Source organism: Durio zibethinus, chromosome 1 (assembly GCF_047325235.1).
Source record: "Durio zibethinus cultivar Kanyao isolate XHJ-2024 chromosome 1, ASM4732523v1, whole genome shotgun sequence".
In the NCBI taxonomy this organism is placed as follows: Eukaryota; Viridiplantae; Streptophyta; class Magnoliopsida; order Malvales; family Malvaceae; genus Durio; species Durio zibethinus.
This window is the reverse complement of record NC_143162.1, coordinates 35,223,967-35,238,179: the sequence shown is the minus strand read 5'-3', so window position 1 is coordinate 35,238,179 and position 14,213 is coordinate 35,223,967. Positions and strand designations below refer to the sequence as shown.

The window sequence follows — 14,213 nt, the reverse complement described above, 5'->3', positions numbered from 1 at the left end:
TTTCTCTCCTTTATTTAAAGTTCCCTTTCTGTTCCTTCTTCTCTCATTCGTATGCTTTTGCTCATCTTCCATGAGAAATAAGACCACAGAGTCAAGAATCAGCCGACTTCATGTGAGCTTCAGCCCTGCTTTGCTTTTTAACTTAGTATATTTTCTCAATTTTGGTTAAAGATTATAGTAATAAAAAGATTCTATAATTAGTATAAATAAATATTAAAATTCAAATTTAAAAAAGAAAATTAGAAAAAACTTTATAACTCTTATTATTTTTTCTTCATTATTCACTACATCGCCGGCTTATAAAAAAAATACTCTTTTTTTTTTTTAGTCTTAGTTTTCTCAAATGAAGAGATTCAAAATCTTTCTCTCTTGGCTTCCTTCGGTTCCGTTGCTTTCAAAAGTAGTTATCTGCGATTCCTCCGAATAAAACGATATCGTTTTGTCTCTCTTCTTTTCCTCTTCGTACCGTCTTCCGGTTCCACGTCTTCCTCTACCAAACTTTGTCGTTAAGGAGAGGCTAAGATCCGATGTCATTGAAGCCGATTGATTCTCCATCATCATCATCGTCATCAAAGGCTTTGACTGAGCGTAGCGGCGTTGGAAGTTGCATGAGTTAGCACCGAAACGATCAGATGACTCATCGCAATTCGGCGTCCAAACTCCGGCAAAAATCCCAGGAATTGGCAGTAAATCTCCGCCTCGAAGCACCGTCTCCACCGCCGCTTGGCAAATGTGCCAGTTCCCACTCGATAACAGCCCCACCGCTCCGTTCACCGGATTAACGGTACGACCACATGCCTCAAACAATAAAGACTGAAACAAATCTATGAAAAATCCAAAAAAAGAAAAAAAGAAAAAAAAAACTCTTACATATACGTAAAAAATAAAACAAATATTCAATAATGTAAATAGAACATCAAGTATTTTTGAGAGGGTACCGGGGCGTTGAGGTTCGGGGACGGCGGAGATGAGAGAGAGGAGGTCACTTCGGCCAAAAAATTTGGCCAGAAATAAGGTGGCGTTACCTTGTGCTTGGGAGGATTCGATCCAACGTAAGCTTGACCGTAACACGCATGTGTCGCTGCATCTCTTTCGGAGCACTCGGCAACCATTGCAGCTCATTTTTTCTCAACTAACCACTGTCTGATCTAAATAAAAAATATATATATAATCCTTATATCGGAGATTACTTAAGTTTCAAACACTGTCTAATCTAAATAAAAAAAATTATAATCGGAGATTACTTAAGTTTCAAGCAAGTAAAGAAAGTGAGTGAAAAGAGTGAAGCTGAAAATTGAAATATCAAAGCAAAGCAAAAGTATAGCATGAGAAGGAAGGAAAACGAAGGGAGGGCGTGTATTAATAAACGTGATGAATAAGGGTTGAGTTAAGTTAACCACGATTAGGTTAAGGGTTTCTTTTCTTTTTATTTTCTTTGATGACGGTAGGTACGTGGTGGTAGGGTAATCGAGGGGAGGAATATCTTCCAAACTCTGGGCACCAGCGGCTTCGTGTTTCCGCTTCCTTTACTGTTCTTGTTTTCATGTGCACCGTTGGATTCCATCTTTTTTTGTTGATGTGGATCGTTCGATCGGTTTAGTCCATCCAATTTTTCAACCTTTTTTCTGCTTCCCATTAGTACGAATTATCAATTTTAAGTATTAAGTAATAGCAATGGAACATATTGGTTGGTAGGAATATAATTACTTTGATTTTTCTGACAAGCAAGCTAGTTCTTAGCTAGCTCAATCCAAATATATTTTCTTTCTTTTCATTAGCTGTCTAAATACTATTAGTTGCATAGATATATCGAGGTCTAATAAGTTTCAAATCTGTCCCCCACCATGAACAAACTTTACTGGTCTTTGATATGGGAATGAATGAGCCTTTGAGTAGTTTTGATTCTTTTCTTTAATTGTAACCAATGTCAGATTGAGAGTTTTAATGTAAATTTGATAATTTAAAATATGATACGATAATATAATATAAATATGATATAAAAATAATATTATTTAAGTTATAATAATAATTATATATAAATTTAATAAAATAAAAATTTTTATATTTTTATATCGATACGAATTATGATATATAATTTTTGTATAAAATATGATACGAATATATAAATTTTAATATTTTATACGATATAATTATACGAATTATTAAATCTATTTTCATGTCATATAACAACGGAATAATTGGTTGAAAGCAGCATCCACGTTGTAATGACTTTATATTCATACGATAGTTTCCTTTTTCCTTTAGTGCACATCAAACTTTTGTCTCATTAGCATATTATTGGCAAGCAATTGGAGTATGAATATAATTTCTTTCAATTTCGCATGGGTCGACCTAGGTAATTAAATGAAAAAATAATAATTTTTCTACTAGTATATAAAAAAATTTTCATTAATAATGCATTTGGTAGGAATGATGCCAAACTTTTTTTTTTTTTTTATCTTGATGTTGAACTATATATTATATATAATCTCTTTCTCTATTGTATGGCTTGGATGTTCTATGACATATATATATTCTAAAGAATAATTTGTCTACCTTTGCATCATCTTAATTGGTTAATGCATGCGCAGCCTAAATGAAGTGTAAAGTCTAGGAGGCTGCATTTCTTTAAGTACATACTAATTAATTAATGTGACATAATTGTTGAGCAATTTAATTAAGAAACTTTGTATCTAACACCCCCTCCCACTATCAGAAAATTCATTATTATAGATGGAATTCTTCATCGATAATCAATGAATTTTACAGATAAATTTTTTTATTGATTATAGATAAGTCAGTAATATTATTCTATTAATAATGCATAAAATCCATCAGTAGTGTCCTTGGTTGTCATAAATAAATGAAAAGAAAACCATCCAGTTTAGTTTTACTTACTCCAAAATATTGATGAGAAATATTATCAATTAATGCACTAGTTTTGTAAACTTAAATACTCAATTATATAATTCGATCGAATTTAATTCAATTAAATAATATAATTATTATTAAAAAATAATATATTAAATTTGATATTAAAATTTTAATATTTATAATTTTTTTATTTAAAAATTACAATATTTAAAAAAAAAATACTGAATTATACATAAGGCAATAGTTTACCATACTGTGATAATTCCAAAATCGAATATCGAGAGACATGTTGTAATCTTTTCTTCCTTAATTAATTAGAATTCAGTCTTCCTTCTGTATATCCGATTATAATATATATATATATATAAACTAGACTATTAGAACCCAGAGAACAGAGTCCAGACCACAATTTATTAGTACAAGAAAACTTCTGGCATTCATTTAGCTTTGCTTCCAGAGGAAAGTAACCCTCATGTTTTTACGTACAGTGATTGTCTTTTGAGCAAGTTCAATGGTGGACAATGAAGCGTGGTGTGTTCCTTTGGCAAATTATCAGCATACTGCATACAGTACGTTTTTGTGGATGTAACACTAAAGACCACTTCGTCCACTATAGTATATTTAGTATACGTCTTGTCGAATACTATAAAAGTAGACAAATCTGTCTCATCAAAGTACCATTGCCTTTTTTTTTTTGCTTTGGAATTAATTCTATTGTGTAGTAGTTTGTACTATTTAAGTTGCGATGATATATATATAATGTATAGATAGATGAGATGGATTAGAGTCTGTTTATTTCAGACTTCAGTGATTGCCCGAGGTAGAAACGATAGAACTTTAACTTGGGTTACTTTCTTTCCATCAGCTGAACCTCCCAAGGATTTTGTCTCTTGATGAATCAAGATGAAAGCTAATATTATAGTATATAATAATATCTTCGTTTTTTCAAATTTCTGCCCATAATTAGAAGCAGACGGGGAGGGTCTTGGCATCTTCGTACCAGAAAAGAACAGTAGCAATTGGTCCAGTCAAAGCCTGCCTCACACTTGGGCTCGGTTTGGGCCTGTTGGTCTAATTTTTATTGATTTAAATTTTAAAAGCCCATTGCTTTAGCCATACAAGCCCGTCTAGCTCAGTCGGTAGAGCGCAAGGCTCTTAACCTTGTGGTCGTGGGTTCGAGCCCCACGGTGGGCGTGTCCAGGGTTTTTTTATGTGCCGTGAAGAGTCAGGAGTGATGTACTTTTTGCAGAACCTGGGGCCTGGGGGAGGGGAAGTTCAGTTCAATTTGTACTTAAAAAAAAGAGTAGGTGTTTGTTTGATAGCAGCAGCTTCAGCTTTGACAACATCAGATTATGTCTCTGAATTCGTGTTCCCGTTCCACATTGAAGTTTGAAGGCAACTTGCAGACTTGAAAAAGAGTACTTTAGCGTCTGCTATTGTAGCATTTTTTTAATGGTAAACGAGGAAGCCACGTATCATCCACTTGGTCTGATTACATCCAAAATGGGCAACAAAATGCACTACTAATCTACAGCTTCTTCCATCATCAATGGCCCAGCAGTGGTCCAGCCCCCATATAAAGATTTAACTCAAAATAGCAGTTGGCATTTCAACAAAAAGATTACTCCCAGCCCCACTAATTCCACTTACAAAAACAAGAACTGGTAAGGTGTGAATATTCTGTACGATAATCAAGGCTCTGCTTGATTTCTTCAAATAAATCCCATGAAAAAAAAATTGACCTAAGAGAAGTGTAAACTATTTCATTTTTATTCAATTTCTTATAGATATTTTATAGCAGAACTGTATATATGAGTTGAAATTTTTGTTTATAAAAAAGATTTTAATTTCTATAAAACAAAAATACTTTATGAAATTGCAAATTGAACACTGCATAAAATGAGGTCCGACTTTAGAAGTCAAACTCAACAATGGACGTTACCTTTTTTTTTTTATCCATTTTTTTTTGAATGGTGCAAATACACTCAATATAAAGAACTTGCAAAGTTGATGGTTAATGGAATTGCATAGAGATATTGCATTTGCATTGAATCTGGTTCACTTTTGGATTTTCAAACTAGCAGATTAAGATAAACTGTCCAACCTTTTTGATTTGTCATTGTCAAAATATTTCACTGGTAAAATTTTGAATGCACGTAAATTCTTTATACAAATCCTAATCTTATATATTATTAAAAAAATCAATAGATGAAAATATGATATAATATATGTGTAGAGGTAGAGTTGTACTTGGGCTCAACAACTTGCCTAAAACTTTTCTTGTTCAGCTTAGCTATGGTTGGTTGAGAAGGACCACAGTTTCCCTGACTTAATTATCTTGATAAAGATAATTAGTCCAACTACAAGAGGCCAGCTTCAACCATATTCTCCGAGAGGCTAATGGAATGCTGGTAGAAGATTGGATGTTAGAAAGACTAGGATGAGGGTACTTACCCATTAATTAGATTGGGTTAATTTCTCTGACTTTTTGTCAGCAAAGAACTTTCTATTATGACTTGTTGTCATCTACTAATTGAAGCCATAATGGTCTTTGGCCACCAAACTAGACCGCCGTCGACGTCCTCTCAAAGTCATACCGTACGTTCAAATGCTCACATACAAAGAACTTGGAGAAAAGAAGCTTCTTGGCATTGATGGATCACTTTGGCTATTGAAACATAACATTTTAGGCATTGACAAATGGAATAACTATGTTTTCTTCCTTAAAATTTTTGCCAAACCGACGACAAATTTTTAATTAGTTGGAAATTTAGTTGGTCAGAACCTCTAGAAGTTGTGTTCCTCTCTATCTATAACCATCACAAGTTCGTAAAAAAAAAAAAGATAATTGACTACTATAAACTTTTACGTGCATTGTTGTCAAATGTTCTTTGCAGATAGTAGTCTCTACATGAAAAAGGATAATCTAAGTTGTTTTTTAAATTATATATGTGATATATGCCATGACACTCATCATCATCCTATCAGTGCATGTGCCATGTGATCAGATATTTTAAATGTCCCTCGTTATCAGATATTTTATAAGTATTTGAATTTGAATAGCTATGGAAGGTAATGACTTGAAAGTTATATATATTTTTATTATTTTCGTAATTTATATTAGGACAAATTTTAATAGGCTTAAAATGTCATTTTTGACTTATTAATATGCATAATATAAAAATCATCGAATTAAATCAAAGAAAGAAAGAAACAAATTATTATATAATTGGGTAAATTTAACATAAAATTAAAATAAATTCACACACACACACACAATAAATTTTGAATTTAAAATCTTAAACTTTTATAATCCCTTCGTATTATTAAGTCAAAGTTTCATTCGCAATATCATCTTAGTTAACAAACAAAATTAATACTATATTTAATTCATGAATCTAATAGTTATCAAATAGGTGAATTGCATTTGCTATGTATAGTCTTTCGTTAATCAAGCTGATTAAACAAAGCCATGTGACATTATCACAATAATCCCCATTTTACTTATATATGGTCGGTTTGCCGACCACCTAGGTATAGTTTAATTAATAAGTAATTTGTGAGCTAACGGCCGACTATCAAAGAGGATGAGAGACGAAGACCAAAAATGCATCTATCAAAGGCGGGCCTATCTACTTTGTACTTTGTTTGATAGACAAAAGTAAGTTTCATATAAAGCAAAGGCCTGACTGTTCCACGCTGTTTGACTTCGTCATTCATTTTAATTTAATTTTAGTTTTGAATCACATTCTTATGCATCAAAGTATTTCTTTGCGCTGATATGATCAGTGCTTTCAAACATATATAATTCCTTTATGCAAAGAGAAGAAGCTTCAGTGTTTTAGTACGATCCAGAAGCAAACCTTTCGCACTGATTAAAAAGGGTTCCACTCTAAAACTGTATGATGATGCAATGAAAATAATTTCAACTATCATTCAAATAAATCATAATTCCTTTTGATAGGGTTTTCATTCCAGCAAATGGAAGTGAAAATGGCAAGGATTGCGTACGTACTTAGCCAAACAATATGAAGAGCCAGCTGCTTAATTATATCTCTTATCTTAGCTAGGTGTGAACAGATCATCAGTCGGAGATGAAGTATTTTAATTAATGTCAGATCGCCAATAAGATCAGGCGACTGATGATAGATGATGTGGGTCGTCACAACTTTTGATTGTGTGCAAATTTCTTTGTTTAGTTGGTGGGGGATTACTTGGACAACAAAACACATAGGTAATGCGTTGGCCTGGCAGTTTTCTTCGCGGTAGCGTGAACTTTGGAAAGATCTATAAGACAAATCAAATTCAAAGGTTTTTTTGGTACTTGGAAGAAGAAGGTTCGTTGAAAAATTTTGCATGTAAAAACTGGAAAAAGTTTGTTTAATTCCGGCTGGTGTACCGTTCAAAGATAGACAAACAAAGCTGAAACTTGTAAAAGAAATGAAAAGCATATGCATAGTGTTTAAGATTGATGAAGATTCGCATGCATTGTACATTTGGTTACTATATTTGATATGAGTTAGAAAACCATGTATGGGAGTTTCCAAGAAAACTGCCAGAAGAAAATTAAGACAACCCAAATTTGGGTACAATTTTGGTTTCATTGCCAATTGTTTCATTTATTTTCCTCTTATATATTAATTTAAAATACGATATAATAATATAATATAAAAATAATATGTAAAAAATAAAAGTAATACGATTTAAAATTTTAACAAAAAAATACATGAATTTAATAAATTTAAAAAAAAAAATTCATATTTTTCATGTTTGACATGATTTATAATATATAATTTTTGTGTAAAATACAATATAAATATATAAATTGTTAATATTTTATACAATAAGAATACATAAATTATGAGATCTAATGTCAACCTTATTAAAATTGAAAAATTAAACTAGCACATAAAATCAACACCTAGATAGCTAATTAGTGACATATGGAAGACAGCAAAACAAGCAATTAACTCTCCTGGCCCTTGCCTTAATTGTACTTATCATGGCTACTAGACAAAGCACTAAGCCTTCACAGATGGTGTAGACAAATGGTGGCATCACAGAGAAAAACCCGAACAAGGAAAGGGAATCGAAATCACCATCGCATCCATTGGTCAGTAAACAAATACAATCAATAAATAGTAAGAAGAGAGGGCATGGCAGTTATAAAAAAATGAAGAGAAGAAAAGAAGTTCCCTTAAGCAAAAGCCATTTGTCATCCTAATCACTTTCCCATACGAAAACGGTATGCCAAAAGAAAACACAAACTTCCCAACGGCCCCATCACCCCCCATCCCAAGCCTATCTTCTTATCCACACCAATGATCCCTTATCGTCACCAATATTGCATCCCACTCGCCTCGACCCCAAATAACTATAAACTACTTAATAATTACGAATTATTAGGCCAACAAAACAATAAAAGACGGAACATGCACGTGATGTTCATGGGCTGTAACATTTAGCCTGTAGCTAGTTTTTGCCACTGTAACTGTAACTACCTGTTAAAAACATCCATCCTTTTCTTTCATACGCCAAACTGCCCTATAAACTGAAGCTTCAACAACCTCTGCCAGCCACCAGCCACCAGCCACCAGCAACTGGCTCTTTTGTTGCGCATGTTAAGCAAGCATATGTTAGAATAAGCGTATGGAAATTATACGACAGTAAGCTGGAGATAAATACTTAATAAGTATTAAGAGGAATTAAATGAATTGAATTGAATCGAATTAACAAAAACAGTAGCAATTGAGACTGATGAATTGTTCAAGTGCTATGTACAGAAAAAAAAGTTCTCACCAAACCAAAAGAAAAAAGAAAGAAATACATCGAATCTGGCCTAAAATTTAGTTCCTACATAGAACTAAAAAAAATTCTAGAAATTGTTTAGTTGACTTCAATCTTGGGTGGCATCTGCATCAACAGGCGTGGCTTCTTAGCAGGGTGTGGGCTTTCCACTTCATCATCACCGCCGGAAACAAAGAAATTAGCCGGTGAGAATTCTGGCAAAGCCGGTAGGTTCAGGTCAAAGTCCCGCTGGCTGATGTGGCTCATGGTATTGGTGGAGCCCACTCCTTCAGATTTCGTCACGCCGCTATTGCTACCGGTATTCCCAGTCCCACCTTCATAGTGGCATCGCTTGTGGCCTCCCAGGGCCTGGCCTGTTGGGAAGCTTTTGTGGCAGATTGAACACTCGTGGGACCTACCGCTTGGGTTTGACGTGGAGGAAGTGACTCCACCGGCTGTCGCAGATGTGGTTGTTGACGTTGACCGGTCATCGTTGCCGCCTGAAGGCTTACGGTGGCTGGCTTTGTGGCCACCCAAAGCCTGGTAAGAGTTAAAGGCCTTGTTGCAAACGCTGCACTTGTAGCTAAGTTTTTGCTCTGTTAAGGTCGGTGCTGGTGCTGGTGCTGGTGCTGGCGCTGGCGGTGGTGTGTTGGTTGGAGTAGGAGAGCGGTGGCGATGTGGGATAGTGGCAGTGGAAGTGGAGGTGGCTCCACCACCGCGTGCTAGCATGATAAGGCAGAGAGCGAGGTATTCTTCCTCGGTGGGAACATGGTCAAAACGTGGTCGCTTTGAACGCTTACGCTTGGCAAATGACTCCAGGCAGTGTAAGTTGCTATCCTCAAAGTGAAAAGGAGCCGTAGCAGCTGTTGGAGAGTTAAGAGCTTCTAAAGCCATCTGATTCTAACACCGAAAAGCACAACAAAAAAAAAAGAAAGCTTTTCTTCTTTAGAATGGAGCGAGAGAGAGAGAGAGAGAGAGAGAGAGAGAGAGATGCAAGGGAAGTTTTTTAAGAGAGAAGAGGCAATTGTGAGTTGAAGAGTGAGAGTGAGGGTTGGAGGGGGTTTTAAAGGGTAGTGGTGGGAAGGGGAAGTTGCGTGACAAGTGGTGAGAATTGAGAAAAAGTAAAGCTTAAAGTCGATATAATATTAGACAAATGGTAGGCTATTTGGTACGAGGGCGAAATAAACAACAGAAAAGGGAGTGGAGCACGTTTAATTGAGTATTCTTGGTGGCTAAGAGGCAATTCCTCTTCAGACTAGTTGGTCAAAGAAATGAGATTGAATCTAAAGAATAGTAAGAAACTGATGAGGAAGTACAGTGTGGTCCTTCCTTTTAAGCTACCAGTGTTGAAAAGACTTGGAACAAGGAAGACAGCTTCCAAGTCAAACACCAACACCCAAAAACGCGGTGCAGGCCAGGCCGGCCCTTTTTCAAAGCAGCAGCCGGAGCTATACCCCAGATTGCAGCTAAGACTTTTCCTTGTCATTGGAGGCCTACTCATTTCCAATCCATCTTCCATCCATCGAGTAGAATCTGCTTTAAGCAGTTGCCAGGTCGTACGGGGAACTTTCTTTAAGGCGGTGAAAAGTCTCTGGTACGTGCACATGGACAAGAACTTTCTAAACCATTTTGGTGAATTAAGGATTTGGATTCGTTTGAGTTTGTTCCTCACTGTCCACTCCTTCTACGGCATTGGCCTGTGAATATGATTCGGAAATCAAATTCGTGAATGAAGTCTTTACTGTCTTAGCTATAGTGCATGTGTCTCTCGTGAAAAATATTAAACTTAGCAGGCGTAACACATTTTTAATATAACGTAGTCGAATTTATTATATCATTGATTAAATTTAAATATTAAATTTTATATAATTTATTTAATATAAATTTTTTAATAATTTTTTATTTATAATTAAAAAAATTTGTTTCATTCCTAATAATTATTATTATTATTATTATTATTTTTAATATTATCAAAATCAATTTTATCATTAATTCAAATAGATCCTCAATAGTCAATGTGAACAAAATCGCATAAAATTTCGTTTCAAAAGATCCACACGGTTTTGATGATTAATGAGACTATAAATTTGGCAATTAGAAGTGGAAAACAACCTGGAGTGCTTCCCATAAACAAGTTTCTCTCTTGATATAAATATAATATAATATATAACATACTCCTTTGCACGAGACCTTGTATATTTTAATGAAGTAGTACAATAATGTGTATGAAATTGATTGGAGGCAGAGTTTTTGTTTAAGTAGCTGATGATATTATTTTTAAAGTTATAATAATAATTTAATTGTAGGTGATTTTATCTTCCATGACTTCAAATCACCTTATTTGATTAATAATAATTAATTTTTATAAATTAAAAATTATTATATTTGATTTTATTAAAATTTAAGTATTACTTTATTTGAAATTCTAAAATAATTATATTGTAAAAGTTATAAATAATTTTAATTTTTTTTATAGATAATAATGTATAAAATAATAGTAATATTGGTGATAAAATTTTTAATTTTTTAATGAAAATTATGTCACTTTGTAAAATATTTATTTAATTACTTTAGAAGATATAAGATAACTACCATGTAAATTATTAAATTCTTGCTAAAGATGGTAATGTAATTATCATATATAAATTATCATAATTTTTAAGTTAATCAGTCTATATCAAACATTGAATAAAACAAAAAAAAAAAATTGGGTTTGCTTCAATTAGTTAGTTACTAACTATAGACTTAGGATTCACGTTAAATTTGGCTGAAAATATGTATTTGCTCACATGTTACATGTTAGTTAAGTGTTTTGAATTGACGAACAAGTGGGAAACTTTGACAATTTTATATATTTCATTTTGGGAGAAAGTCGTGGAGGATGGTATTATTAGAAAAGTAAAAAATAAAAACAAAACGGATGACCAAGTAACCAAAACTTATCCATTGAATTACTACAATTCTATTCACCAGAAAACCACAAATTTGGTTGCTTTATTTTTGCCTTATTAATACTATGCAAAATGGAGAAAGTCGGCTAATTGAAAAAAAAAAAAAAAAGACTTGATTCTAACTTGTAATAGATTTTTTTATGCCCATTTGGCTCTCTAGAAGCTGACGGAAGTTAACGCCAACTCCCGCGCGCCGACTAACAGTTGAAGGGTCCATTTTTGGCCACAAAATTAAATCAGAAAATAGCCGTCCAAAATCCGAATAAAAACAAATCAAAGTTTAATCACCGAAATATATGAAGGGGAAAAGATTATAAGAAACAGAGAAATGAACACTGCATTCCTTCAGATTCCAGAATGTCAGATCCACTTAGGAGCTGTGACTGATCAACCACAATCAGCCTTAGAAAAAGAAAAAAGGAATAACTTTTGCTAAAATCAACGGTTGTAAATCTTGCTCACTCACTAATATGATAGAAGCTACTCGTTGGACTATCTTTTGAGGTTTCATTTTCGAGGCTTGGGAACAAGGTGTAAAGTCCCATTACGATTCTCCCAATAATTGTGGAGAGTATATAAAAATGTCTCTACTTTTTGCCATGTGCAATAAATAAATAAATAAAAGCTCAATCATCCAAAAACAATACATCCTTGAATTGAAGCAGACGATTTGAAGCAAATTAAAAGATTGTTATCATTGTTGAAAAAATTTGTAATCACAAGAAGTTTGATTTTGGTACCAAAAAGTGAATGAAAATTGAGTAATCTTATTCAATGTATGTCATGTTTAATATTCCTTTATGTGTTCAGATAATTCTTTGTTTGATATTTGAGATATAGTTTTTTTGCTTGATATGTGATATTATTAAAATTATATTTAAATAGTTGAAATTGAAATTTTAATATTTTATTAATAAATTATGTAAATGTTGATATTCGAATAATTTGATCATGAGTGAGGATATAAATATTATTTAAAAGGAAAAAAACATATTTACCAAGCACAAAAAAATCTAATGACTCCAAATTAACCTTGTGGTCTTGCTACTTTCTTTTGCAACCTTGCCTCCATTCCTGCGCTTGTATAATATTCTGTACGACAGTGAGATTCACCAAGAAATAAAATATTAAATACAAAAACAGTTCATATATTATATTTTTTTCACTTTAATATTTTAAAAAATAAAATCTTACTTCAACACTTAAACTTTCGTTTCTTTAAACATTTTGATATTTCAATTTAACATCATTAATCAATTTGCATGCTTAATATTAATATTTAATAAAATTATGAACCGTAATATAAATGTTTAATTATGATTATGTCATATAATTTTTACATCAATATTTAAATAAAAATTTAAAAAAATTTAAAAGTATATTTGTAATTAAAATTTTTTAAAAATAAAAAAATAATCAAGGACAAAAAAAAGTATAAAATTTTTATAAATATGATAATAATTAACGTGTTGATGATTGAACATTTATAACAATATACATAATTTTTTTAAATATTTAAATTACGATAATCACTTAATCTTAATTGACGGTAATAATTCAAGTACAAAATGTTTGAAGAAATAAAAATTAAAATGTTAATTTAAAACTTTATTTCTCTAAATATAAAACTAATAAAAAGACTTTTTACATATTAACCCAAAAGCAAATTAAGATTGTTTTCTTCTAAGATTGACAGTCCAATCCGAATTTAATAAATTTTGATTCAATTCGATTACATAAATTTAATTTTTTTTTTAAATTTAAATTTTAGATTGGGTCAGATTGGATTCAAATTTTAGACAAATTCAATCCGATTCAATATTATATTAAAATTTATTTTTTTATTTTTATTTATATATAATTATATTTAAATTTAAAAAAATAATATTTTATTTTTTTAAAAATAATATTTTATTAATTTTAAATCGAATCAAATCAAATATAATTTATATAAAATTGAATCGAATTTAAATATTAAAAAAAATTAAATTTAAAATTTTTAATTATAAAATCAGGTTAAATTCGTAACTAACAAAAATTTATCATAACTTAACCCGTTATCATCCTTGTTTCCCTCGAGTCAAAACAAAATATCAGGGATATAATAATTTAGTGTAAGAAGTTAATCAAAGCAAGATAAGCATGGGAAAGTACATATGGCGGCGTCAGAGACCAGCAAGGGCAGGCCCGCCTTAAGTCATCTCTTGCATAAAGAAATATATCTTTATTTTTTAGTTCAGTTTCAGCGCACCTACAAAACCTGGGTGCAAAACAAAGGCTACTACAGCAAATAACAACAAATTGGTTCCTGGTTTTAGATCATCCGAAGCAGTTGGTGAAGAGTCATTGAACTTATCACATTCTTTAAAAAACAAGTCATTGAACTTATCACATACTTTAAAAAACAGTCACTGCAAAGTTGGTTAAGAAAAGAAAATGAAAGACATGTTTTTTTTTTTTTCAACGGCCAAAGTGACATCTGTTTAACCGTACTGAATGAATTGAGGTATATGCAAAATATGAGCTTGAAAGCATCAGATGCCCAAGACTTTTTAACTGGGGATGAGAGAGTGTTCAATGGAAGATGGCATAAACTGTCAC

At 32.2% G+C, this 14,213-nt stretch overlaps 1 protein-coding gene, 1 non-coding gene and 1 pseudogene across 3 annotated transcripts; 1 reads left to right on the top strand and 2 right to left on the bottom strand.

Annotated features, from left to right (window-relative positions):
- Positions 1 to 239: 239 nt before the first annotated feature.
- Positions 240 to 1,328, bottom strand: LOC111311344 (LOB domain-containing protein 38-like). The gene is made up of 2 exons (XM_022910719.2): positions 939 to 1,328; positions 240 to 824 (listed from the first exon to the last, which is right to left on the bottom strand). Exons 1-2 carry the CDS (start codon positions 1,120 to 1,122, stop codon positions 340 to 342), a joined length of 669 nt encoding a protein of 222 aa, XP_022766454.2. The 5' UTR covers positions 1,123 to 1,328; the 3' UTR covers positions 240 to 339.
- Positions 1,329 to 3,995: 2,667 nt separating this feature from the next.
- On the top strand, positions 3,996 to 4,068 carry TRNAK-CUU (transfer RNA lysine (anticodon CUU)). The gene has a single exon. It is a non-coding gene; the product is annotated as a tRNA-Lys (tRNA).
- Positions 4,069 to 8,569: 4,501 nt separating this feature from the next.
- On the bottom strand, positions 8,570 to 9,704 carry LOC111311343 (zinc finger protein AZF3 pseudogene; annotated as a pseudogene). The gene has a single exon (XR_016345884.1). The product of XR_016345884.1 is annotated as a zinc finger protein AZF3 pseudogene (transcript).
- Between the last annotated feature and the right edge of the window lie 4,509 nt (positions 9,705 to 14,213).

Coding starts and splice junctions, on each gene's coding strand:
- LOC111311344 (XM_022910719.2), bottom strand. CDS start 1,122: ATGAGCTGCAATGGTTGCCGAGTGCTCCGAAAGAGATGCAGCGACACA. Junction 825..938: donor CCCCGAACCTCAACGCCCCG/GTACCCTCTCAA, acceptor GATTTTTCATAG/ATTTGTTTCAGTCTTTATTG.